The sequence below is a fragment of the Populus nigra genome, chromosome 17 (genome assembly GCF_951802175.1).
Source record: "Populus nigra chromosome 17, ddPopNigr1.1, whole genome shotgun sequence".
Classification (NCBI taxonomy): Eukaryota; Viridiplantae; Streptophyta; class Magnoliopsida; order Malpighiales; family Salicaceae; genus Populus; species Populus nigra.
This window is the reverse complement of record NC_084868.1, coordinates 13,203,618-13,227,799: the sequence shown is the minus strand read 5'-3', so window position 1 is coordinate 13,227,799 and position 24,182 is coordinate 13,203,618. Positions and strand designations below refer to the sequence as shown.

The 24,182-nt window shown below is 37.2% G+C and overlaps 4 protein-coding genes and 1 pseudogene across 15 annotated transcripts; 1 reads left to right on the top strand and 4 right to left on the bottom strand.

Moving 5' to 3' along the window:
- Positions 1–73: 73 nt before the first annotated feature.
- LOC133676998 (7-deoxyloganetin glucosyltransferase-like) lies at positions 74–2,115 on the bottom strand. Its single transcript, XM_062098820.1, has 2 exons — positions 1,387–2,115; positions 74–1,005 (listed from the first exon to the last, which is right to left on the bottom strand). The coding sequence occupies exons 1-2, from the start codon at positions 1,892–1,894 to the stop codon at positions 74–76; spliced, it is 1,440 nt and encodes a 479-aa protein (XP_061954804.1). The 5' UTR covers positions 1,895–2,115.
- Positions 2,116–5,165: 3,050 nt separating this feature from the next.
- Positions 5,166–9,177, bottom strand: LOC133677322 (protein FAR1-RELATED SEQUENCE 2-like). 5 transcript variants are annotated; one of them, XM_062099283.1, is made up of 9 exons: positions 9,002–9,176; positions 6,463–8,617; positions 6,318–6,374; positions 6,148–6,216; positions 6,006–6,071; positions 5,857–5,925; positions 5,701–5,766; positions 5,537–5,596; positions 5,166–5,449 (listed from the first exon to the last, which is right to left on the bottom strand). In XM_062099283.1, the coding sequence occupies exons 2-9, from the start codon at positions 8,563–8,565 to the stop codon at positions 5,375–5,377; spliced, it is 2,565 nt and encodes an 854-aa protein (XP_061955267.1). In that variant the 5' UTR covers positions 8,566–8,617; positions 9,002–9,176; the 3' UTR covers positions 5,166–5,374. The 5 variants fall into 5 exon arrangements, with proteins under 5 accessions (XP_061955267.1, XP_061955269.1, XP_061955268.1 ...); XM_062099285.1 differs by having other exon boundaries at positions 5,166–5,443; XM_062099284.1 differs by having other exon boundaries at positions 6,151–6,216; positions 9,002–9,175.
- Positions 9,178–10,458: 1,281 nt separating this feature from the next.
- LOC133677324 (protein FAR-RED IMPAIRED RESPONSE 1-like) lies at positions 10,459–12,614 on the bottom strand (annotated as a pseudogene).
- Positions 12,615–12,931: 317 nt separating this feature from the next.
- LOC133677323 (protein FAR-RED ELONGATED HYPOCOTYL 3-like) lies at positions 12,932–17,492 on the bottom strand. Of its 8 annotated transcripts, none has more exons than XM_062099290.1 (9): positions 17,311–17,492; positions 14,418–16,622; positions 14,278–14,334; positions 13,944–14,012; positions 13,783–13,851; positions 13,606–13,674; positions 13,468–13,518; positions 13,307–13,383; positions 12,932–13,226 (listed from the first exon to the last, which is right to left on the bottom strand). In XM_062099290.1, exons 2-8 carry the CDS (start codon positions 16,575–16,577, stop codon positions 13,324–13,326), a joined length of 2,535 nt encoding a protein of 844 aa, XP_061955274.1. In that variant the 5' UTR covers positions 16,578–16,622; positions 17,311–17,492; the 3' UTR covers positions 12,932–13,226; positions 13,307–13,323. The 8 variants fall into 8 exon arrangements, with proteins under 8 accessions (XP_061955274.1, XP_061955275.1, XP_061955279.1 ...); XM_062099291.1 differs by having other exon boundaries at positions 12,932–13,192; XM_062099295.1 differs by having other exon boundaries at positions 13,307–13,380; positions 17,311–17,491.
- Positions 17,493–19,267: 1,775 nt separating this feature from the next.
- Positions 19,268–24,182, top strand: LOC133677337 (probable protein S-acyltransferase 19). The gene is made up of 9 exons (XM_062099312.1): positions 19,268–19,717; positions 20,011–20,124; positions 20,468–20,881; positions 21,163–21,231; positions 21,355–21,426; positions 21,578–21,706; positions 21,804–21,884; positions 22,041–22,241; positions 22,755–24,182. The coding sequence occupies exons 1-9, from the start codon at positions 19,673–19,675 to the stop codon at positions 23,844–23,846; spliced, it is 2,217 nt and encodes a 738-aa protein (XP_061955296.1). The 5' UTR covers positions 19,268–19,672; the 3' UTR covers positions 23,847–24,182.

Genomic DNA, 24,182 nt, shown 5'->3' with positions numbered 1-24,182 from the left:
AATAATTCTCACAGTGTGCATCGTAAGAAACTATTAGAACACTTGAAATAGTAAACTAACAAAAACTTGACAATCAACTTTTCGATAGCAGAACTTCATTGACCAAATTGTTCAAGTTTAAAGAAGATGAACCATCAAAACCTGTGGCCTCTTCTGCCATTTTCTTCCATTCCAAAACCTTTTCCTTCACTTTCTTACCCTTGTCACCTATCAATATCTCGTTAACAATGTTCTCCACTTCTTCTCTTTTGAATCCATCTCTCAGCTCCAAGCCAATTCCCCATTCGTTGCAACTCTTTCTTGAGTTTGCAAATTGGTCCCCAAAGAATGGCCAACAAATAATCGGCACCCCGGCAGATATGCTTTCTATCATTGAGTTCCACCCACAATGTGTTAGGAATCCTCCTATTGATGGATGGTTAAGGACTTGCTCTTGTGGGCACCAACTTGCTACAAAACCTTTCTCTTTAGTTTCGAAAAGAAAGTCCTGTGGTAGAATTGCCGAGTCTCCTTTAATCAAATCTGGCCTAATAATCCACAAGAAGTTGTGCTTGCTATCAGCAAGTCCCCAAGCAAGCTCAACTAGCTCCTCTGCTGTTGTTATTGTCGAGCTACCAAAACTTACATAAATCACCGAACCCGGCTCCTTCGAATCAAGCCATTTAATGCATTCAGGCTCAGCATTCCATAGATTTCCATCAACAGACTCATAAAAATCATCAGAGATGTGATTCAAAAGCATTTGAGTAGGACCAATGCTATAAACTCGACCAAAAACAGACGAGAGGCTGTTCAAGTCTTCACCCTCCAAGCTATCATAGGTATTGAAAATAACTGCCGATGCCTTGGAAACCCTTTCCATATCGCCCTCGCCACTATCTTCCATGTATCCATTTCGATCTTGAACTCGGATAACCCTGAGAAGATCTCTCATTCGTGCACTTTTCGTTCCTGGAATCCATTCCAACCTTTTGTCCAACATGTCATCAGTTTTTTGGCTTGGTTCTGTGAACAATATATGATTACCAACATGTCATCACTAAAATAACATTTACATTTATGTTGATTGTTAGTCAAATCCAAGAAAAAAAGTGATGCTAAAGATGAGTTTTTACAGCAATTTTCTCTTCAAATGCCATTTAAACTTTAAGTAATACAATCAATAGTGAATGTGATCTGGGTCCTAGTAGATGTTTTCTAGACTTAGTTCGATTGCTTTCAGTGGGCCTGGCTCAATTTGATTTGTAATTTTTGGGCTCAAATCTCAAATGTAAATGGGATTTTTTTTGCACCAAGAATTCAGGCCATCGATCGATGAATGAATTAGATTAATTAAAATAAAATGGAACAATAACTTTTTCAGAGTAAAAAATATATAGAAAACACCTTTGAGAAGAGTGACCAGTTGCTTCATTTGATCACGAAAATGTGCAAAGCTCACAACCCCAGTCGCAGCCATATGCCAAACAAACACATTCGGCATTTCAAGTTCTTCAGTGAGTACTTGAGTGTACGTCAACATAGCATCAGACACCATGCATGTCACAGGAGGATTTGCAGCAGTGTCATTGAGTCTAGCAATGAGGTCTCTCAAGGGAGACAAAAGGCTCTTTCCACATGCCTGTCGAAGGACAAGAAGGTTTAGGGTGGCACTTATGTGGGAATTTGAAGGAGGGTGCTCGATTGGTAAAGTCTCAAAACAGAAGTCAGGCAGACCATCAAGGGCATTAGGGCCTCTGGCATCAAGTATTCCTTTGTGGTTAAATTCTGTGTTGACAAAGGTTACATGAAAACCTCTATGGTGAAGGAGCTTTGCTATTTTGAGCATAGGGTTTATGTGCCCTTGCAATGGGAATGGGATACACACCACATGAGGCTTGATAACTTCAGCCATTGCTCTATTTTTCTGTGTCTCTCTTCTATTTTCTTCCTCCTTTCTTGTATTCTTTCTTGCTCACAACGGTGTAGAGCAAGAAGAATATCAAGAATGATTTTTAAAGGGGAACTAAGATAGAAAAACGACGAATTTGAGAATATGAGATTCTTGTACCAACCCTTGATATTCACTATCTTGTTCTATTTTTTGTATGTTCTTGGTCTTTCTATTTGTTTGGACTTGAGAGAGGAGCATCATCTAATCTAAATTGTTATGATTTGTTTGTAGCATTAATAATAATTCATTAGTTTTTCTTTTGAAGCAAAACTAATACTCCCATTTAACCCTATAATAATTTCATTCAAATTTAATAAATATCAATCCAAAGCCGGATGAATATATATATATATATATATATATATATATATATATATATATATATATATATATATATCTTATTCGGTGATGGAAAAGATATTAATATTATCAAAATTGACTTAAAAACTTCAATTCAATGAATAATTAATAATATTTGGATGATGAATAATTAATGATAAAATATAAATATTTAAAATTTTTATTCAACGAATACAATATAATTATAGTAAAAATCCGACCTGTGGTATCAATGAGCATTCCTTAAAAAAAAAAAAACCAATATGTCATTAAAAATTATCATTGACTTGCAAAAGTGTGCCTTGATTCTACCTAGGGTCATTTTGGAGTTTTGGTTGAAAACACTACCAAATCGTGGTTTCATAGAAAGCAATTAAAGAATAAAATGTTAGAGTATTTTTGGTATTGTGATAGTTGGTATGGTTGTTATTTGAAAAAAAAATATTTTATAAAAAATATTTTTGGTTGAAGTTGGTTTTGAAAAATATATATTTGATTAAAATTATAGTTGAAATTGAGGTTGAACAAAAAGTAGTTTAATGTGTTCGGTTAAGAATACTTTTCAAATTGAGGTTATAAAATAACTAAAAATATATATTAATATTGATGTTTTTTAATTGAAATATTGTACATTTAACTACTGTTATTATATCATGAAATAAACAATATTTTATATAAAGTATTTTCTATTGTTCCATTAAACTATTTGCAATTCCATCACGTACGAAATCCATTCGACAAGAACTACAGTTTTCATGGCTTTTTGAGCGTGCAACAACATCAAGTAAAATATCATCAGAAACAAAATTGAGATTGTGATCAAATTCTGCAAATGTTACGTCATCATGCGATCTCCTTCTAATATAATTATGTAGTGTCATTGAATAGTGTTAAACACTAGTTTTTCAAATAAAACACAATATCTGACAATTTTTTTTGGATTTTTTAATTTTATTGGGTCAGACCTAGACACCGGGCATTTAGGTTTGGTCGGACCCAGTCCGACCATGAACAGTGGAGCATGTAGAATATGAAGGTGAAGGAGAAGGAGAAGGGGAAGGGGAAAAGGAAAAGGAAAAGGAAGAACAGTGGTTGGTGGTGGAAACAGTGGAGGCCGGTGGTGAGCTGAGGGAGCTGCTCTCCACTGTGCTCAGTTATGCTTTGTTTTTGTTCTTCTTCGGACAGTAGAGAATGCAGAAGACGAAGGAGAAGGAGAAGGGGAAGAGGAAGAACAATGTCTGGTGGTGGAAACAACGAAGGTCGGTGGTGAGTTGCTCTCCACTGTTTACGTGAACAGTGGAGAATGCAAAAGACGAAGGAGAAGGAGAAGGAGAAAGGAAAGGGGAAGAGTAGTGGTTGGCGGTGAAAACGACAGAGGCCGATGGTGAGCTGCTCTCCATTGTTCACATGCAATGTGAACAGTGGAGAATGCAGAAGACGAAGGAGAAAGAGAAGGGGAAGGGGAAGAGGAAGAGCAGTAGTTGGCGGTGGAAACGGCAGAGACCAGTGGTGAGTTGAGGGAACTGCTCTCCACTATGCTCTGTTGTGCTTTGTTTTTGTTCTTCTTCTTCGGCGCCTCTGTTTACTGTGTTTATAAACACAATTTGCAACTTAGCACAAAAAGCAACTCGAAGTTGTTTTCGATTGTCTTGCGGTTTAACTGCAAATGTTCATAGATCCCACAAACAGTAATGTGCGTTTATACTATTACCAAACACATGACAACTGCGTTTTTCTGTAAACGAAACCGCAACGCCAAACACGCATAGTCCTACATTCCTCCCCCACCCTACCTCACCAAAGTTAACAAACTTGTACATGATTGTTCATCATTTAAAAAAGAGAAAAACAGCACTCGAAACGAGGGAAGTAGTTTTTTTTTTCCCAAGCCAGACGGGTCTTTTATGCTAAGCTTTTCCTCTACATTATGCTGGGTCTCTTCTTCCACTACCTCATTGAGAGACAGGGAGAGAGGGAGATGGCAGCAGTTCCTAAGCCTCATTTGGTGTGTGTCCCATTGCCATTGCAAACACACATAATCTCCATGCTAAACCTAGCAAAGCTCCTTCATAACAAAGGTTTCCACATAACTTTTGTCAACAGAGTTTAATTACAATTTGCAGAGCTTTGCATGGGGACCAGCTAATAGAAACTACAACTTCTTGCGGATAACTAGACCAAATTTGATCATGAGGAAATCACCATTCTACCAAAAGAGTTTATGAAGGAAACCAAAGAGAAATGTTTCATAGCAAGTTGTTTCCCACAAGAGCGGGTCCTTAATCACCCATCTGTTAAGAGGATTCATGAATCATGGTGGATGGAACTCAGTACTTGAAACTTGAAAGCATCTCTGCTGGAGTACCAATGGTTTGTTGGCCTCTTATCGGAGAAACATTTGAGAATTGTTAAAAAGTTGCGATGCATGGGGTGTTGGCATGGAGTTGAGTCATGACTTCAACAGGTATGAAGTGGAGAATCTTGTCAAGGAGTTGATGACAAGAGAGAAGGGAAAACAGATGGAGAATAAAGCCAGGGAGTGGAAGAAAATGGCAGAAGAAGCTGCTAGTTCCAGAGTAATCATTGTGTCCTCGAACTTAGACAATCTAGTGAATTAAGTCCTGCTATCCAAAAGTTGATTACCCTAACCATATGCATCAATGAAACTGGTTTATCCAGTTGGTAATGTTCGTGTTTCTCTGTATAATTTGCTTTGATCCTCTTGAATAAAGACAATTACTCACTTCTTTCAGGTCAGGAAGATGTAGTAACAAAAAAGAACTAGAATTATTGCTTTCCAAATTTGTAGCTTTATATTGGGTTTTCAAGGATAATAAAAAATGGTGATAAGAATCAGACATGGAATGTGGAGAACTATTTTGACAGGGTGTGATGATGCCTTCAACTAAATTGGTTAATAAATAAATCTATGTCAAATACAGAAAGGTTCATGCCATCTTATCGGCAAATTTCATTTCCAACAGCACTATACAAGTGTAAAGAACAAACAAATACATATATGAGATAATTATTGAGGATCCACGGATGATTCACTTATCTGTCCTCATATCTTGAAAATCCATGGGCATGTTACTGTGAGAGTTAACTGGAGAGGTGCTTGTCATGTAGATGCTTTGTTGCGATGCCATTAAATTGCGTAGAGCTGACAGGCTGTTCCTGCAGCAGTTAATCCCATAATGCATGCTGAGAAAGTTGGGATGAAGAATATAAATCATAACCAATGTGACCTTTTGAAAAGCATACCAAATCTGGCAAGTTACTGAAAGAAGTTTGCATGGTTGGTGCTCTGAAGCCCAACTGACCCTGCAACAAAAAATATTGATCCAGCAGATGTTGATTCTACTTAGTAATACTACAAGTGAAATCAAACTGCTACATAGAACAGAAAAAATTATCAAATTCAATACCAGTCCCTGCATGCTCAGTGGGGCTCCATAGTGACTAACATGTGTTGGTATCAAATGCAACTGTCCCTAAACATAAATTAAATCAGTATGTCAGAATATATTGCCACCAAAAATTTTTTTGAACTTACTATTGCAGAATGCAGCCAAGCACCATACCAGGACTGGTAAGCCCTGTTGATTGCTATAATAACCATCACGGAATGGAGAAATTGAGTTCAGCTGTCCCTGTGATACAAATAAGAAAATGCATAACCATCCATAATTCTCAATGAATATGTTGCCGCTAAAACTACAAGGTTCCATACCACTCCCGGCGCGCCTTCTTGAGAGCCATAATAGCCTTCAAGATTTGGTGCCCTAGACCCTAATTCCTACAGAAAACAACCAGTATGGTCAATATGAAAAATTTCTTTCGCAATGACTTTGCCTACAATATGTATTTCATACCACCTCTTGCGTGTCCTGTTGAGGAATGTAGCAGTTATCAGTATGGTGTGCCCTAGAGTTAATCTGGTCCTATACACAAAACAAAGTGATGTGAGTTGATACAGACATACAGGAAAATCCACAATTGTTCAAGGATCAATTTGACACAAGTAAGTTTGAAATAAGCAAACCATCTGCTGGTAGCTTTCTTGCAAACCAATTTTTATTCCCCCAGCCTCAGAGTATACCTACAGTACAAAATGAAATCTACTTCACGAGCTTACAATTTCCAACAGTACACAGTCATTACATCTTCAATAGCAACATTCAGCATACCTTTTTTTTCTTGCAAGTTCTCTTTTTCTTTGATGACTTGGCGAAACAGTTATCACAGTTCTCTTCTTCAAAGCCAGGAAAACCAAGAACATCCAAGGTGTTAGGCTCTAAGACACTCTTAACAGAGTAATTTAGACCTACACAATTTTCTAAGACTTCCTCTAATGTCCGAACAGCAATATCATAAGCTTCTTTAGATAAAGAACCTTCTTTGCCCAGTTTGATGGCTTGTTTACATAAATCATTGAAACGTTGTACCCTATAATGAAGACTTTTCGATACCTTATCAACAGCTTGATTAATCTTGGCACCTTTTGTCCAACGCTTCAATATGTAGCGGGATGGTATGTTGGAAACACCAGACATTTGAAGAACAAGGATTGCGTGTTTACACAAGAAACCTCTGTATTCAAAAGAACGACATATACAACAAATATCCATTGTTGATTTGTTCCAAGATACAAGAAAATTCTGACGTTCTTCAAAATCATCAACTCGAAAGTTAATAGTTGCCTCATCTTCACTTTCCTTTTTCAGGTGACATGAAACTACTCCCAAAACCTCAACCTGGAATTTCTTGAAAATGGCATCTGTATATAATGTCGATGCTTGTTTCTCAAAAGATGAGAGAGACCTTAATGCAGGCTGTTTGTTTTGTGTTTCAAATTCAGCTTTGGCTTCCATCTCATACCCGTCCTCCAAAAATGCTTTATATTGCTCCATAAACTCCTTGAATACAGCTTCCCTGTGAATGTACTTGTCAAAAAAAGAGGCAACGCTTCCAGATCGCTCAGTTGTGGACATTCCAGCTAAAGATATATCTCGTATAAAAGTTGGAACCCACTTTATACGATTTTCATACAATGAGTGAACCCATTCATCCTCCCTTAGTTCAAATCTATCAACCATCTTCCACCATCTCTTTTCAAACTGCTCATCTGTCTGAGACTGATAAATACATTTGTTGAATTTCAACATAAAAATTTCACTTTGATTCATAACAGGAGACAAGTTTTCAGGAATCTTACTGAATACATGCCATAAACTATAGTAGTGGAGTGTGTCAGGAAATACATCCACAACAGCTTCATTCAGGAATCTTTCTTGATCAGTAATAATTACTTTTGGAGCTTGGCCACCCACTGCTTTGAGCCATGTGTGCATTAGCCAGAGAAAACTAGATGCAGAGTGCTCCCCAATCAATGCACATCCAAGTAACACGAACTGGAAGTGATTATTCACTCCAATAATAGGAACGAAAGGAAGCTTATATTTGCTGCTAACATAAAAGGTATCAAAGAAGACAACATCACAGAAACTATGATAATCATGTCTGCCTTTTGCATCAATCCAGAACACATTTCTCATACGTTTTTCATGGTCCAGATCTATTGCATAAAAGAAGGTCGAATTCTCAGCCTGCATGCACATAAAATACTCGAGCATAACTTTTACATCATCCTCATCTAAAGCCAACTGCAAACCTTTCTTCGGACGAGCAACTGCACCTGATTGCTTGTTTCGTCTCCCTGTAGCATTATCATAATCTTCCTTACAAATCTCATGGTTATGCTCCTTTACAAAACCATATATAACCCATTTCTCATCTTCTGTCCTTTTCATGTGCATTCCTGCCTTGCAATCTGTCTTTGTACATGATCGTGGATTAACAGTCACACTTGACTCCCGCTTGCTTCCAAATCTAGAACAAGCAATTTTGACATCAATAAATTTCCCATTCTTTTTTGAACGACGACTAGCTTTTATAGTGATCCCAAATCCCACAGAGAGCGCATAATCTCTATAGAACGCATATGCTGCCTCCTTCGTTTCAAATTTTAATCCATTCTGAGGCACAGAGATCCCACCTTCACCAACCCCATCAACCCCCACACCCCTCTCCTCCACCTTATCCCCACCATCAATAACACCCTCCATTGCATTCAACCCACACGCTTCAACAACCTCTTCAACCAAACAAGAACTTGCAGCCTCATCAATACCACGCAATTCACTAGCGCTATCCATGATACACTCATTTGTGTTCGCTCCAGACTCTAATTTCTCCTGATCACTCGAAGGCAGTTCAAGATCTATCTCCATTGTCCAAACAATCAATTGTTTCAAACAAATAACATCATCTCACTACACATACCTGAAATTTTCAAGAAATCAGCAAGCAGCAACACCAATACTAAAATTAACTAAAAGGTTCCACTTTGATTACCATAATTTGTAATCTTCAATAAAAAAATACAAATTCTTTAGCCCGTTAACTTTCATTCTTCGCAAAAATATATGAATTAAACACAACCAAAGAAATCAACCAAAGAAACCCTTTTAGATAGAATTTCCAAAAAAAGTTTCCTTTCACAAAACCAACTTCACTCACTGTATAAATTTAGTATCTTATATTCCATTTTCCATAGTCTTTCCTCTGATTTCTTGGAAACCAAAGAGCATGTGACTTTAAAAGGAAATTGAGAGCATAAAATTGGATGTAAGCAAGGAATGAAAGTTGAGAATGAGTGTAAAGCACCTGAGCAACATAAAAGAAGCAGCAGTGATTTCTACAGAGAGGGTAGGGAAGTGCAAGAGACCAAAAAATCAGAGTGGCTGAGGAAATGCCAAAAAGAGGAAAAAGGGAAAATGTTAAGTCGCAAAGGGGAAAGGAATTTTTCCAAAAGGGGAGCTCTAAAATTGAAGAAGTGAAATGAAAGCAGAAAACTTTGGCAATTAATCGGTATCTTTTGGAAATCACTCCTGGAGTTACCGTAAAAGATCGGGAATAACTCGGCCAGGAATGAATTAACTGGCAATAAATTGGAATATAAGCGGCCTTGGCGGCGATTAATCGCTAAATCATCGTCAAAATAATCACGACTGAAAAATCCTCGGAATTTACTCGGTAATTAATCGGGAAAAAGATCGGAAGTAATATGATAGCGAATTTCCTCACGATAAGTCGGCAATTAATCTGCAAATAATCGGTGGAGATGACGACTAATCGCCAATTAATCGGGAACCGTATCGATTAATCTCCAAATCCTCGGGAAGCGTCGCGATCAATATCCATTTCATTGAAGCGATTTTAATCGGAAATTAATCGGCGAAGTGGTGCTATTAATCGCCAATTCATCGAGAAACGAGGCGCTTAATTGTTAAGTGATGGGGGAGCGGTTAGCAAGTAATCGCCAATTAATCGGAAGCTGAGAAAAAAAAATGAGGGACAAAAAAACATCTAATTCTGCCTTTCTATTTCTTTTATTATTAAATTGTTAGAATATGAAGAAAAAAAATTAAGAGTGGAACTATTTAAAGATGAATTGAAATCACACGGAAGGAATATCGATACGAATCAAACAATAATATTTGTATTATTTTTAATTTTTAAATTGAAAAAAATTAGAATTCTCAATTCTCTACCATGTTTATTTAGAGAATAAAAGATTTTTGGGAACAAGTAAATTATAATTATTTTTGTTTTTATTTCTAGTTTAACTTTGATTTATTACAATAGATTCGGTAAATTTTTTTTATCAATATAGTTTTTTTTTATATCTTTGATTAATTTATTGTTTTCTCTTATGAACCAATAAACTATGTATGGTTTGATACATAATAAATTTTCCATCATTTTTTATGGACAGACAAATAGATCATATATTTAGGCTAGATAATATATCAAGATATATACATTAAATTAAATAAGATTTTTCAATTTTAAAGAATTTTAAAGTTTGGGACAGAACTTGAAACTTTTTTATTATATTATATGTCCATAAATCAATACCTAATAAGGTTGCTAAACCTTAACACAAATTTTCTACCTAACAAAACCCTAAGAATTAGTACAATAAAATAATTTTAGAAATCTGTTGAATGGAATGTTGAAATTGAAAATCAAACACCGACATTAAATAATGTTTCTGAATACTAAAATCAATCACATGTATTGTTTAAAAATGGCATAGCAACTGATGCACGCTATGCATGTATTAATAAAAAAAATATTAATATTTTTCATGAATTAAAATACCAAATTCACATAACAAAATCATGTATACATTCTTCAATGGCTGCCTTCAAGGTTTTGTCTACATCAGTGACTATAACCTTAGGTGCTTGCCCACCCATTGCTCTAAGCCATGTTTTCATTAACCAAACAAGTGTTGATCTAGATTCTTCTGCAATAAATGCACAACCAAGTAAGATTGGCTGACAGTGATGATTCACCCCAACAGAAGGCGCAAAGGGAAACTTCTCGTGATATTTTACACAGAAGGTCTCAAAACAAACAGCATCCCTAAAGCTAATTTCTCAGGCGCTGCTCTTCATTCGAATCTATTGCATAGAAGTTTGCATTCTCCTTCTTGATGCGCTTAAAATATTCAAGCACAGCTTGGGCATCCCCCTCGTCCAGAGCCAAATACCGGCCTTTTCCGAACTGCGTATTCATCTCACTCTTTACAAACCCAGCATTTTGATACCCACCAGACTGTCGAGACATCTCAACATACATCTTTCTTGTTCGTTCACTGATAGCATGCAATATATCAATATTGTTTTTTTCGGCCAATTCTACATTCCTATGAATTCGAAAATGATATGCTAGAGCCGGTAAGAGCTCATGATTATGCTCCTTGACAAATTCATGGATTATCCACTTGTCATTGGGGCCCTTATATACTCTTCACATGCATGCTGGCCTTGCAATCTGCTTCTTAACTGTTGATCGCCGACTATTACCACTATCAGAATCTGGTGTAACTCCGTATCTAGAACAGGCAAATTTACCATCAGTAAACTCCTATGATTTCTGTGACCACCTACTGTTCTTTATCGAAGTGGCGAACGCCGTAGATTTTGCATATTCCTGATAAAATGAATACGATTCTTCATGTGATTGAAACTCAATGCCATCACATGGTTCAAAGTCTACATCCCCTTCAAACATAGCAACAGCCCTTTTTGGAGAATCAACAGCAGCAGCATCTCTAATGCGCGTCTCATCCGCCACACCACCAATATTTCCCCACCTACTACATCATCAGCAGGGGCATTATCTTGAAGATCGATCATATCATCGATCATATTATGATTCCTCTCCATCATCGTTATAACACATTCCCGTTAGGACAAAAAATCCACTCTTCACCGCATATTCTTTACAGTGGCACCTGAACATATGAAAAAGCGTGTAGCATAACATTGCATGAATTAATTAAATTCAAACAACAGCAGATGTTGCCAAAAATAATAAATCTACCATTTTTCAGTTGAAATTCAATAAAATTCAGTACAGAAATCATTGCCATTATTGCGTTCTTGATCATTCTCCATTCTCTGATCAGATGCTGAGAAAACTTGCGACCTTGATCTTCCATTCAAGGCATTAATTAATCTTACCAAAAAACAACAAAAAAACTACCATTTTCATTCTCTACCAAATCAAATTCAATAAAAATCACAACCCATTAAAGCTTTCTTATTCCTTTTCTGCTACCTCCTGCTTGGATCCTAAGAAAGTTTTCAAACTTGATATCTCATTCAGAGCGTCAACTGATGTTACTAAAAATAATAAACCACCATTTTCCCATTCTCTAGTGAGTCAATTAAAAAAAAAACCTTAGCCCATTAAAGCATTCTTATTCCTTTTCTACCTCCTGATTGGATTCTAAGAAAAATTTTCAAACTTTATAATTCATCCATAGCATCAACTAATGTTACTAAAAATAATAAAACCACCACTTTCCCATTCTCTACTGACTCAAATTCGATAAAAAGCACACCCTATCAAACCATTTCACTTCCTTTCCAATCCCTCCTTGTGGTTACTAAGAGGATTAGGGAAAACACAAAATTCCACTTTCCCACATTTTCTCAGCAACCAAACAGACAATAAATACAATTGTACACCAAAACTAAAGCAGAGAGAGGTTTTAGAGAGAGGAACATTGAGAGAGACAGAAAGATCCAGAAAATAAGAGGGAATCGGAGTGGCGCTTGAGAGAAAAGACGCGTCTGTGAAAAAATTAAAATGAGGGTTTTTCTTCTTCTCCACACTCGCTGGTAGGAAAAAATTGTCAAAAATCCACTCGCATTTTTCCACTCGCTTCCATCTCTGTTTCCTCTCGGCGCGTTACGGTTGTTTTTTTGTTTGCAAATTCATTTTAATCGCTTCGTTCGTTAGTCCTCGACGGCTGGCGCGTGCACTACAAGAAGTACTTTTGATTTAATTTTTTTCTTAGTATTACTAATGTTTTTGTTTGATAATTAATGATTGATTATTGAATGATAAATCGACTTGTATCATAACCTGGGTTTTAACCGATTGACCGAGTTTAGAATTTGTTTGAGAAATAAATTCACTGTAATTTTTTTCCCCCAGAAACATATCTAGCTGTGTAAAACACGAAGTATATTCTAACAAAAGGCAAGAGTAAATATTGGGAAATGAGAACTGATGTTAGCTGATGAAGTATTTAGGTTGAAGAGGAATTACTGCTATAATAGTACAACAAAGCTTTACAAGAGGGAGATTTCACCCCTGCTAGAATTTGTTCAACTGGTCTGCTATGGTGATATGCAGTGAAGAAAAAAGCATCCTACTCTCTTATTTTACAAATACTACAGAGTGAGTTCCCTATATTAATCCTGCCATCTGTGATGCGTGATACATTTCATTGTTTACAGAAATCTCAGCTTCAGTGGAGATAAATCTTTCCTGCTGCATAACAAAATAGATATTCATTCTTCCTCGCCTACCAAAAAATGAAGCTGTTGTTGATACTTCAATTGCCACATGATTCAAGAAACTGTTTCAAAATGTGAACTGCCTTACAGTGAGAAAATTGTTCCTCATGCATGCCTGGATCCATCATCATGTAGCTGCGCTGTTCTTACATTGGGGTCGTCCTGCTATGAGAAAGTAAACCCGTTTTAGGAATATTTTGCAAGTGAAAATAGCATACTCGGAATGAATATCAAGACTAGAAAACTGACCCTGATGCTATAAGCGAATCCAGTTGGTGTGCGAAAGAAATCCATCTGTCCCTGCAAGTTGTAGAAACAGCACAAAAATATCACCATTTGCAGGCTGTAGGAGAAAGAAATTACTGGCTGCTGGATAAGATACAATACCAGCCCATGCATGCTTTGCTGAGTGCCGTAGTAACCATCATGGCTTGGCGCTATTGAGTTTAACTGTCCCTAAAATTATGAAATCCATATTTCAATAGTCAAATCATATATGATGCTTAATTACTGGACAGGACCGATAATACATTAAGCATTCACACAACATTTAAAACGGCATACCAGGCCCTGGATGGTCTGCTGATTGCTGTAGTAGTTATCACGTGTTGGAGCCATCAAGTTTAGTTGCACCTACAAAAACGTATAGCTCAAAATGATATGGGTAAGAAATTCATTTCACTACATTGTCATGAGCGTATAACCACATTCAAAAGCAAACTTACCATTCCTGGCACTCCCTGTTGTGTTCCATAATAGCCTTCTAGGGCTACTGCTCTTGAACTTAATTTGTCCTAGAAAATCAAATCAAGTTGCAGATACTCAGTAGCAGTTGGATCAAATTGACTAGTGCATTCACTTGCATACTAAATGAGTAACAACATGACCAACCCAGATTCATGTAAGGCCAACCAAAAAATGAAGGTCATTGATTTTATTTTTTTTCTATTTTTTGCAGGCATATAACATCTTCAATTGTAGTAAATTCAACGTGCCAAGTCAATACAAATATTTCGTTCTTTTTTTTCCGGTTGTTTGACAAAGTGTAGGAAGACAAACCATTTGCTGCAAGCTATCTTGTGGCCCATCAGTCGTGATCTCCTGCTCAGAATTCACCTGCAGTTATGGAGGAGGTCATTTTTTATGGATACTATTACAACATAAGAAATCAGCATTCATATTCATTATTGACCACCAACCTTTCTTTTCTTGGTTTGATTCTTTTTCTTATTTGTCTTAGTCATACTCCTATTTTGGTTATCATCTTCTATACAGAGCAGACCATGAGTGGTAGATGAACCAGCTTCCACCAGACTCTTGTTGGAATTATTCATGCTGATGCAGTTTCCAAAAACTTCTCCTAGAGCACGAAAGGCAATATTGTAACTCTCTTGAGATAACGAAGCCTCTTCACTCAATTTCAGAGCTCGCTGGCACAAGTCATTGTACCTTTGCACCCTAGATTGAACCTTTTCAGATTCTTCCCCTAAAAGATGTTTGCTCTTTGCATCTTTTGTCCACCTTTTCAAAATATATTGTGATGGGATGGCAGATTGTTGACACATTTGAAGAACAACCAGAGCATGCCTACAAAGAAAACCCTTGTATTCATATAGTCGGCATATACATGAGACCTCCAACCTCATTTGATTCCACAAAACAGTGAAATCTTGATGCTTCTCCAAATCCTGAACTCTAAAACTAACGCTGATCTCATCCTGGCTTTCCATTTTGGGATGGCAGGCGACTACACCTAAGACCTCAACTTGGAATTTCTTGAATACCGCATGTGTGTACACCCCTGAAACACTCTTTTCCAAAGGCGAGGGAGATTTCAATGAAGGTTGCTTGTTCCATGTATCAGAATCTGCTTTGGCTTCCTCCTCATACCTATCTTGTAGAATTGGTTCATACTGTCTCACAAATTCCTGCACAGTTGTCTTCTTATGCACATGCTTATCAAAGTGGGAGTTTGTGCTCTCAGATCGCAGAACTGTAGACATCCCAGCCAAAAAGGCACCTCTCATGTAGATTGGCACCCATTGCTCACGATCTTCATACAGTGATTGCATCCATTCATTCTCTCTGAGTTCAAATCTGTCAAGAATTTTCCACCACCTTTTTCCAAACTCATTCTCTGTCCATGATCTGAAGATGCATTTATCAAATTTGGCCATGAAGTTTTCGTTTTGTTTTATCACGCTCCCCAGATTTTCAGAGACCTTCCCCAGAATGTTCCACAAGAAAAAGCAATGATGAGCACTTGGAAAGGCCTCTGAAATTACTAGCTTCATGGCTTTATCTTGGTCAGTGATTATAACCTTTGGGGTCTGTCCACCCATTGCTCTGAGCCAAGTCTGCATTAACCAAGAATAAGTAGCGGCACTTTCATCTGATATCATGGCACATCCAAGCAACATGAACTGATAATGTTGGTTCACTCCAACAAAAAGAGCAAGGGGCATCTTATACTTGTTTCTGACATATGTGGTGTCAAAAGATACAACGTCAGAGAAGTTACCGTAGTCATGCCTGCTTTTGGCATCAGCCCAAAACAAGTTTTTCAAACGTTGATCTTCACCCAAATCTACGGCATAAAAAAAGTTGGAATTCATATTTTGCATCTTGGTGAAAAAATCAAGCAAAATTTTGGTCTCCCCAGCTTCAAGTCCCAAGTTCCGGCCCTTGTCAAATGAATTTTTAGGGTCATTCTTGAGACCAGCAACATTTTTATATTCCGCAAACTGTTGAGCCATTGTGGCGTACATCCTTCTAGTTTGTTCACTGACAGCTTGGGCAGGTAAAAGACCATGGTTATGCTCCTTCACAAAACTATGGATGACCCATTTTCCATCTGGCCTTCTCTTCACATGCATGCTTGCCTTGCAGTCTGTCTTTGAACACGATCGTCGGCTAGTTCCATTTTCTGGGTCTTGCTTGGTTTGTCTGGAACGTGGCCGGTTAAAGGACTTGTCATACTCTCGCTTCGTCCCATACCTAGAACAAGCAAATTTCGCATCAATGAACTCCCTCGATGTTTTTGAACGGCGGCTGTTCTGTATCGCAGTATTAAATCCCATAGATCGAGCATATTCTTGATAAAACGAATATGCTGCTCCATGTGATTCAAATTCCATACCAGAAAGTGGCTCAAGATTTGTGTCCTCTTTGAATGTCGTTGGAGTGGGAGAATTCACATCTCCACCTTCTATAGAAAGTATTTCCTCTGCGACATCAACAACATTTCCGGTCTCTTCATCTCCATTATGCAGCTTGACTTCACTCAACATATTATCAACATTTGGTTCTTCACCTTCCTTATCATGATCACCAGAAGGTAACCTAAGATCAATGTCCATGATGAGACTTGACAACAGTTCTTACAACCACTGCTGTCAAGGCACCTGAAGAATTGACAAAAATTAACATTCAAAACACTATAAAATGGACATATGCATGCATAAACAGCAACAAGATGGTTTTTCGCCTGTGCCAGTACAATACTGTTAATAAAACTTTCTTGACACAATTTTATACAATTTTAATCCAGGCCAATGGTAAAACTATAGGGGATGCTATCAAAAAGATGCAGCTTCTAGTCTTAAAAACACTTGCTCCATATACAAAGTCTCTCCAAAACCACTTCCCCGATATCTCACCTTAACATGACCATAATTCAGCAACAGCTCTTTTATTCTTCTCATCTTAGCAGATACCGAAGAAAAATAACCGTGTTCTAACCAAAATAATTTAAGCACTAAATTCAACAAATTATAGCTCAAGAAATCCTCCGAAAATCATTAAAGACAAAACAAATTCTAACCTTGACCCAACAATCCAATTTACCTTCCCTTTCCCTTACCTCAATTTCAGACAAAACTAAGTACTTCGAACACCCCGCCACACCACAACCTTAAAACCCAACAACGTTAAGCTTTTCCAAATTTAAAGAAACCCCATCCATTATCCGAAACACAAAATTTTTCAAAAAAATAACAACTCAAAAACCAAAACCCACCACTAGAAATGAGTAAAAATTGTTTAAAAGAAGAGGACCGGCCGGGGGGGGGGGGCAAGAAGCTTTATGATTACCTATAGAGCTTCTTCTCTCTTTCTGTGCGTGTTGGGTTCGATCTGTGAAGTTGAAGTTGCAAGGTGAAAGCTCACGCGAGGGAGGTGAGCGAGTGGGAGATTGAAAGAAATTTTTCCTCAATTTTGATTCTCTTTGGTTTTAGGGTTTCTGGTTTTTTTCACTCTCGCTTTGTTTGCTATGTTTCTCAATCGCGAGTGAGATACAGAGATCGCGCGTGTGAAGGCACTCTTGTGGAGGTGGTTTTGGTCCTTTAATTAAAGGTAAACTGTATTTTTAGTCCCTTTAATTTAACCACTATATTAACCTTAAGTTTTACAAAACCCAAGTCTATTAATTTAATAGAATAAATAAAAAATTATTAATTTAAATATTTTATTTTTTCTTCTCTTTTGAGCCTAAGTCGAAACGTCGTGTAAAATTAGAATTTCAATTTACGAGGACCAGATTGAAATATATTTGAATTTTCAGGAGTTAAAATATAAGTTATCCTTTGTTGACCTTTGACCGCTACACATGGCGCGAGGGTTTGGTGCTTTCCGTGTTTGCTGTCGTCCATGATCTTGTGGTGGTGAGAGGTTGGTGTCCGAGTTAGTTAAGATAAATAAAACCAGCGGTGAAAATTTAGTTCCTCGAAAATATAAATATATATAATTTTGTTTTGTTTGGATTGTATCAATGAAACTCGGCGGACGGGTTACGCGCTGGAAATGTTAATCTACATCAAGTAAAAAATATTATTATTTTTTAAGTTAAAAATATATTATTGTTGTAAAAAAAATAAAATAAAAAACTAATTGAAAATGTGGTGCAAATCATACTGTTAAAATATTTTATTTTATTTTTTTATTAAAATTTAATATAATTTATATGTTTTGAATAGTTTTGATATGTTGATGTCAAAAATAACTTTTAAAAAATAAAAAAATATTATTAATATGTATTTCAGTATGAAAAATTATTTAAAAAATAATCATTACCATACTACTAAATACACTATAAATAGTTCAGGCCCAAGTAAAATCTAATTTTTCAAAATAATATTTTTTTATTGACCCGACCGGTTTAATAACCTTGGAAAGTAGCTCGGCAATGAAGAACAAAGGATAGATGTAAGAGTGGTTTGACAAATTAGAGTCGTCGAGGGCCAACCATTGCTTTCCGCCAGAACATGGCCGTCCCCAAGCAAGCCTCGGAGGATGGGGCTGTCCGCTGTCCGCTGTCCACTTCAATTTTAATGCCATCATAAAGTCGAGAGGCCTAACCTCCACCATTAAAATACCATTGCCTCTTTCTAAATATTGCAAAAAGAGAGATACCAGCTTACCTACTACACAGCACGCGTACACATGGAATGATTTTTTTTTTAATTTTTTTTCTAAGTTAAAGATGCTCAAGACATTTTTTCTTTTTTCTTTTTTCTTTTTTCTTTTTTCATTATGAAAATCAAGTCCCTCCTGATAAGTCTTCAAGCTAATACATTTGTAAGAACTGTTTTTGTCAAGTAAGTTACTCACTCGGTAACTTGGCTAAATTATCAAAGATTTGATAAATTAATAAATTACAGGGTGTAAAATATTAAATATTATTTCTCTTAATGGAGCTGCTAAATCAAAATAAGGAAGTGAGAGAAAAAAGAAAGTGAAAATAAAAAAAAATTATTTTTTTCCCATCATTTACCTATCTCTTTTTTAAATGGATCATACTTACTCCTCGACACTATAAATTTTTTCAAAAAATAAAATAAAAATCTAATCATGAACATTCAAATGATCTGTTAGGTGTTTTTTTTTTTAAAAAAAAGATTATTTTCGGTACATACTTCATCATTAAAAAAATGATAATTTGGCAGATAACAACCATACATGACATGAAAATAGTCATACATTAACCAAGATTGATTGATTTTCTATTTTTATTGTCTGTCAACGCTTTAGTTTAGTTTGCTTTTGTCAGCTTGTGTTGTCCTTCTAACAGTTCCTCGTCTTGACTCTTGCTTTCACATTCCTCTTCTTTTTCTCTGTTTACCTTTTCCAAGTGCTGCTTCCTGCCTTCTCTCTCACTTTGTTCTTTTCTTTTCACTTTTGCTACCCACTTTAGCTCTTTTCTTTTCTTTTCTTTTCTTTTCTTTTCTTTTTGTCCCTTCATTTTAGTTAATGATAGCGGCAAGGCAAGTGAGACGGAGGCCTAAACCCGATTGAACCTTACTACTGTTTCTTGATTTGAAAAGGGTCTTGCATTTATTTTGGTATCTGGGTTACTGTAGTTGAGAGGAAAGTTCCTTTAGTTTGGGGTTTCTTTTCTCTTTCCAGCAAGAGTTTTCAGGGTGTGTTTAGGGTTTTGGCCTTTTCTGGTGCTTGAGTTATGGTGAGGAAACATGGATGGCAATTACCAGCTCACACCTTTCAGGTATGACCATAAAAACCTTCTATTTTTGAGACTTTGAGCCTGTTTCTCAATTATCAAGCTTTGTTTTTACTCATTCAGCAGTGCTTAGCTTTGCTCAAAAAACTGATCTTTTCTTCTGGGGTTCTCTAAAAAATGCTAAAGAAGTGATCTTTGTGCATTTTTTTATGTGGGCATAAGAAATTGGCTTTTGTTGTTTGGCATTTTGTAGTTACTGAATTTATGAATGTTTTCATAGGTCCCATGTAGTGATAATTTATGTGGTAAATGTTTTTTTTTTTTTTTGTCTTTGATAGGTTGTTGCAATCACTGTCTTCTGCTTATTGGTGATTGCATTTTATGCTTTCCTTGCTCCTTTCCTTGGAGGCAAAATCTGGGAGTATGTGCTTATCGGGACTTACACTCCAGTGGTATGTGAATTCTTTTTCATTTCTGTGTATCAAGGCTAAGTTTGTTTCCCTTATATGTTCCGGAGAAATTTGTGACATGGACTGAAAATTTTGGTAACGTTTTAGCGAATGAAAGCTCCAATGTTTTGGGAATAAATTGTCCTGCTAGCATTGTTCTAAGTCCTGCCGGTGATAGTCCGTTTTAATGGATTTGTTTTGGTTGCATGACACTAGATGTCCTCTGCATCGTATGTCATGGATCACTTTAGTCTTCTTATTGTACTAACTACTGTTCTCTGAAGAAAAAACATGTCTAAGATTAATAGCTGGTGTTGTTTTCTTGGTCCTCGTTGTGGATATGCAGGTGCTTCTTGTCTTTATTCTATATGTTCGGAGTACTGCAATTAACCCTGCAGATCCCGGCATTATGTCTAAATTCAATTCCGATGTTGTAGCAAATAAACTCAATGTGAAACACGGGATGTCATTGAAGGATCTGCCTAGGAAATTTGATGAAACTGGAAGTGCAATGCATTCGTCTTTTTCTTCACCTTCCAGAAGTTCTATAGCTCCAGCAAACTCTAGTAAGAAAGGGTCAGTGGGAGAAATTGAGAGAGCAGAGACTGCAGGGCAACCTCCATCCAGAAAATCTTCTCGTAATATTGGTTTAATCTTCTGTGCACTGTTTGTTCATGAAGATTGCCGCAAACAGGAAGGGATAGCTGAGCAACAGAGCGATGGTGAAGATGCTTTGTTCTGTACATTGTGCAATGCTGAGGTATTGTGCTGTAAAAAGTGTGTGGTGTCTCTTATTTTGTTTATGGTCTTAATTTTCCCTTTTTGGTTGTGGGTTTGGTTATCACTGTGGATTCAGTTAGCTATACATCATTCTATGTGATTACATGCACTCAATATATACCACACAGTCCTGTCCTCCAACAATTCTGCTAATTGCATGCACCCCAAACTATCTCCAGTGTTGGCCGCATGCTGCAATGACAGCATTAGAGAATAATACTGGCTTTCCCAGTTATTAACCATGGCATCTTTAAATTGCAGGTACGCAAGTTTAGCAAACACTGTCGAAGTTGTGATAAATGTGTAGATGGTTTTGATCACCATTGCCGGGTATACTTTCATCTTGTTTCAAGTGGTCTTTACAGGCACACGTCTTGAATTATCTTAAACTGGTTTGGAATTCAACAAAAGATGATTTCCTAAAAAATAACCAAATCTATGGTGTGACTGCAGTGGCTCAACAATTGCGTGGGGTACAAAAACTATGTGACTTTTGTTTCTCTAATGGCTATTAGTCTTGTTTGGGTATGTGCTATACTCTCAAACTTATATGTGATTTTTATTTCTCATACTGTTGTGGCTAGTTGTTTCATGCAGATATATGTGGTATTCTTGGCAATTTTTATTCTATAAAAAGTTTTCCAAATGGTAACATTTTTGTGCTCGTGTGGTGAAGCTTGTACTTGAAGCTGGAGTTGGTATTGCTGTCTTTGTACGTTGTTTTGTTAACAAGCAAAGCATGAAGGTTGAAATTGTCGATACACTTGGAAATGGTTTCTCTATAGCTCCTTTTGCAACAGTTGTGGTATGTACACAATAACCTTTGACTGAAGCTTGTTCCTTATAGTTCATCTCAAAATCATCAAATTTCTATTGCTCATGCTGGATCTCATTTCGTTCAGGCTGTATGTACTGTAGTTTCAATCCTAGCATGTTTACCTCTGGGTGAACTTTTCTTTTTCCACATGATATTGATCAGAAAGGTTAGTGACCAAGAGACTGGATACTATTTTCAGTTTTTTGTGCTCTTGTTGATTGCTTTTAAAATGGATGAGAAGAAGTTAAAAATTGAAATTTAGAACCATATTTGGCAATTTCAGCAATCTAAACGTTTTCATTTCTCTGTTTTGTTAAATTAGGGTATTACCACCTATGAGTATGTTGTGGCCTTGAGAGCAATGAGCGAGGCACCTGCTGGAGCATCTGTGGACGAGGAATTGCCGAACATACTGTACTCTCCATCAGGATCTGCCACGACTGGCTTCAGTGGTGGAAGTTCTCTTGGCCTACAGTACAAGGGAGCATGGTGTACCCCTCCTAGGGTATTTGTGGATCATCAGGTATTGAAGTCTAGTAATGCCCTCATTTCATGTGTATCATTGATAACTAATGGGCTGATCCTAGCAAAGAATCCTGCAGAGGCCTTCAAGTTAGTTTCTAGCCATTTGGTATTGGCTAAAGAATTTTCTACACGGGTCATTTATGAATTGATGAAGGTTTAAACCATTTACCATGTGTCAAGGCTTTCTTCCATTGTTGTCCTTCTTTTAACCTGGTCGATTTCAAATTCTTACTATTCCACTGCACTATGAATAGAATTTGCTGTTGTATGTTAAGGATTGTAGTTTCACCGCTTGACATTTTTTTCCCAAATCACTCTTAATAATATGATTCCCCAATCAATGAACTGTCATGTGAAAATTAATAGGAGCTCCTTGCCCTTTCTGTATATCCTATGTTTTAGTTATTTTGTTACAATTTGTTTTGAATATCTTGAAAAATGTATGTAATTATTTTGGACAAGCTCTTAACTTTTATGGGTCTTTATAGAACTTGTGTTTTGGCTACATCAGGAAGAAGTTGTACCTCACCTGGACCCTGGGATGGTTCCATCAACTGTCGATCCAGATGCTGCTGGAGCTCAAGAAAGAGGTAACAAGGTACCCAAACGGCCGGTTCGAATTAGTGCTTGGAAACTTGCAAAGTTAGATTCCGCTGAGGCTATGAGAGCAGCAGCAAAGGCCAGGGCATCTTCCTCTGTTCTAAAGCCAGTTGATAATCACCGTTTACCAGATACTGAATATAGCTCCAGTGGTAATATGAGTGTCAGAAGTAGTGTGAGCACTGATATGGGGACAAACAAAGAGATCAAGAATGAGCTGCGATTAAATGCACTAGGAAACTCTTTTGCTCCAGGTCAAGGAAGCCTGGATGAGTACGAAATTGGGACTCAAAGTATTAGTAGCTTCAGCAGCCCAAGCCATGTTCATGAATCAGTCACGCTTAGTCCTCTACCACAAACTCACAGTCTAGGTCGTTTCAAGGCAGCGACCTCAGCCCCTGGCCTTATTCCTGATCATCCTGTAACCTCTAAGGCTCCTTTACCTACTGCCAACAACCTGTTATCCCATCCTACGTCAGGATTTGATGAAAAAATCATGCAGAAGGGAAGTAATACTGATCCATTGCTTCTTTCAGCTCCAGCTACTTCTCTTCTTAGAGATGTCAAAAGGACATCTGTTGTTTGGGACCAAGAGGCTGGAAGGTATGTATCAGTTCCTGTATCAGCTTCTGAAGCACGCAATAGAACAGCTATGCAAACAGTATTGCCAAAATCCAATCCAGAAACAAGCAATGATGGTAGAAAGCAAGTAGTGCCACCACAACAGTTTTCATCATCCACAGCTAAAGCTCCTGCACATCCAGCTGAGAAGCTGATGTACACAGGGGACTCCATTTTCTTTGGTGGTCCACTTTTGAGTGTCCCTGTTAGGGATGGTTCGAGAAACGAGGGCAGCTTAGGTTTGAGAGAGGGCCAACAGCGGCTTGCTTTGAATTTACCTCGTGAATCTAGATTCAAAAGAGATTCAGTATCAAACCAGCTTCCAGTGTTTGCCCCTGGGGTTTTTGATAATAACCCTTCATCTGCCTCTGGTTTGAGGTAGGGTTGATGCTTAAGATTTCAACTTCTAACAAAATCATGTACAAGATTTCTTCCGATTATCAGGTGAATTGCCAAGCAAACAGCTTGGAGAAGAAACCTCTTATGGGAGCTGCACAATCCCAGGAACCTTGCAATCTTGAAACTATTGTAAATGGAACCGTATTGTGAGGTTCAAGTGGTTTCTTCTTTAGAGGAACTTTGCGATTCCCCCCTCCACCCCTCTTTGTGGTCAATGGTTTTCTTAGAAAGTACTTGTTTAACTCTGTGCAATTGCCTCCATTGATGTCGGCAGAGTAATCATTCAGCTTTCTATGATGTCTGTTTCTTTTTCCACCAA

What these genes read in the sequence shown, in the direction of transcription:
- LOC133677323 (XM_062099289.1), bottom strand. Translation starts at nt 16,577, where the DNA reads ATGGACATTGATCTTAGGTTACCTTCTGGTGATCATGATAAGGAAGGT. An exon ending in AACAGGGAGTGCCAGGAATG is followed by an intron (nt 13,852 to 13,943) that starts GTAAGTTTGCTT and finishes ACGTTTTTGTAG; the next exon opens with GTGCAACTAAACTTGATGGC. An exon ending in GATTCGCTTATAGCATCAGG is followed by an intron (nt 13,384 to 13,467) that starts GTCAGTTTTCTA and finishes ACTTTCTCATAG; the next exon opens with CAGGACGACCCCAATGTAAG.
- LOC133676998 (XM_062098820.1), bottom strand. Translation starts at nt 1,894, where the DNA reads ATGGCTGAAGTTATCAAGCCTCATGTGGTGTGTATCCCATTCCCATTG. An exon ending in ACTGGTCACTCTTCTCAAAG is followed by an intron (nt 1,006 to 1,386) that starts GTGTTTTCTATA and finishes TATTGTTCACAG; the next exon opens with AACCAAGCCAAAAAACTGAT.
- LOC133677337 (XM_062099312.1), top strand. Translation starts at nt 19,673, where the DNA reads ATGGTGAGGAAACATGGATGGCAATTACCAGCTCACACCTTTCAG. An exon ending in TCGGGACTTACACTCCAGTG is followed by an intron (nt 20,125 to 20,467) that starts GTATGTGAATTC and finishes GTGGATATGCAG; the next exon opens with GTGCTTCTTGTCTTTATTCT. An exon ending in CTCCTTTTGCAACAGTTGTG is followed by an intron (nt 21,707 to 21,803) that starts GTATGTACACAA and finishes CATTTCGTTCAG; the next exon opens with GCTGTATGTACTGTAGTTTC.
- LOC133677322 (XM_062099283.1), bottom strand. Translation starts at nt 8,565, where the DNA reads ATGGAGATAGATCTTGAACTGCCTTCGAGTGATCAGGAGAAATTAGAG. An exon ending in AAGAAAGCTACCAGCAGATG is followed by an intron (nt 6,217 to 6,317) that starts GTTTGCTTATTT and finishes TTTTGTGTATAG; the next exon opens with GACCAGATTAACTCTAGGGC. An exon ending in AACAGGGCTTACCAGTCCTG is followed by an intron (nt 5,767 to 5,856) that starts GTATGGTGCTTG and finishes ATTTATGTTTAG; the next exon opens with GGACAGTTGCATTTGATACC.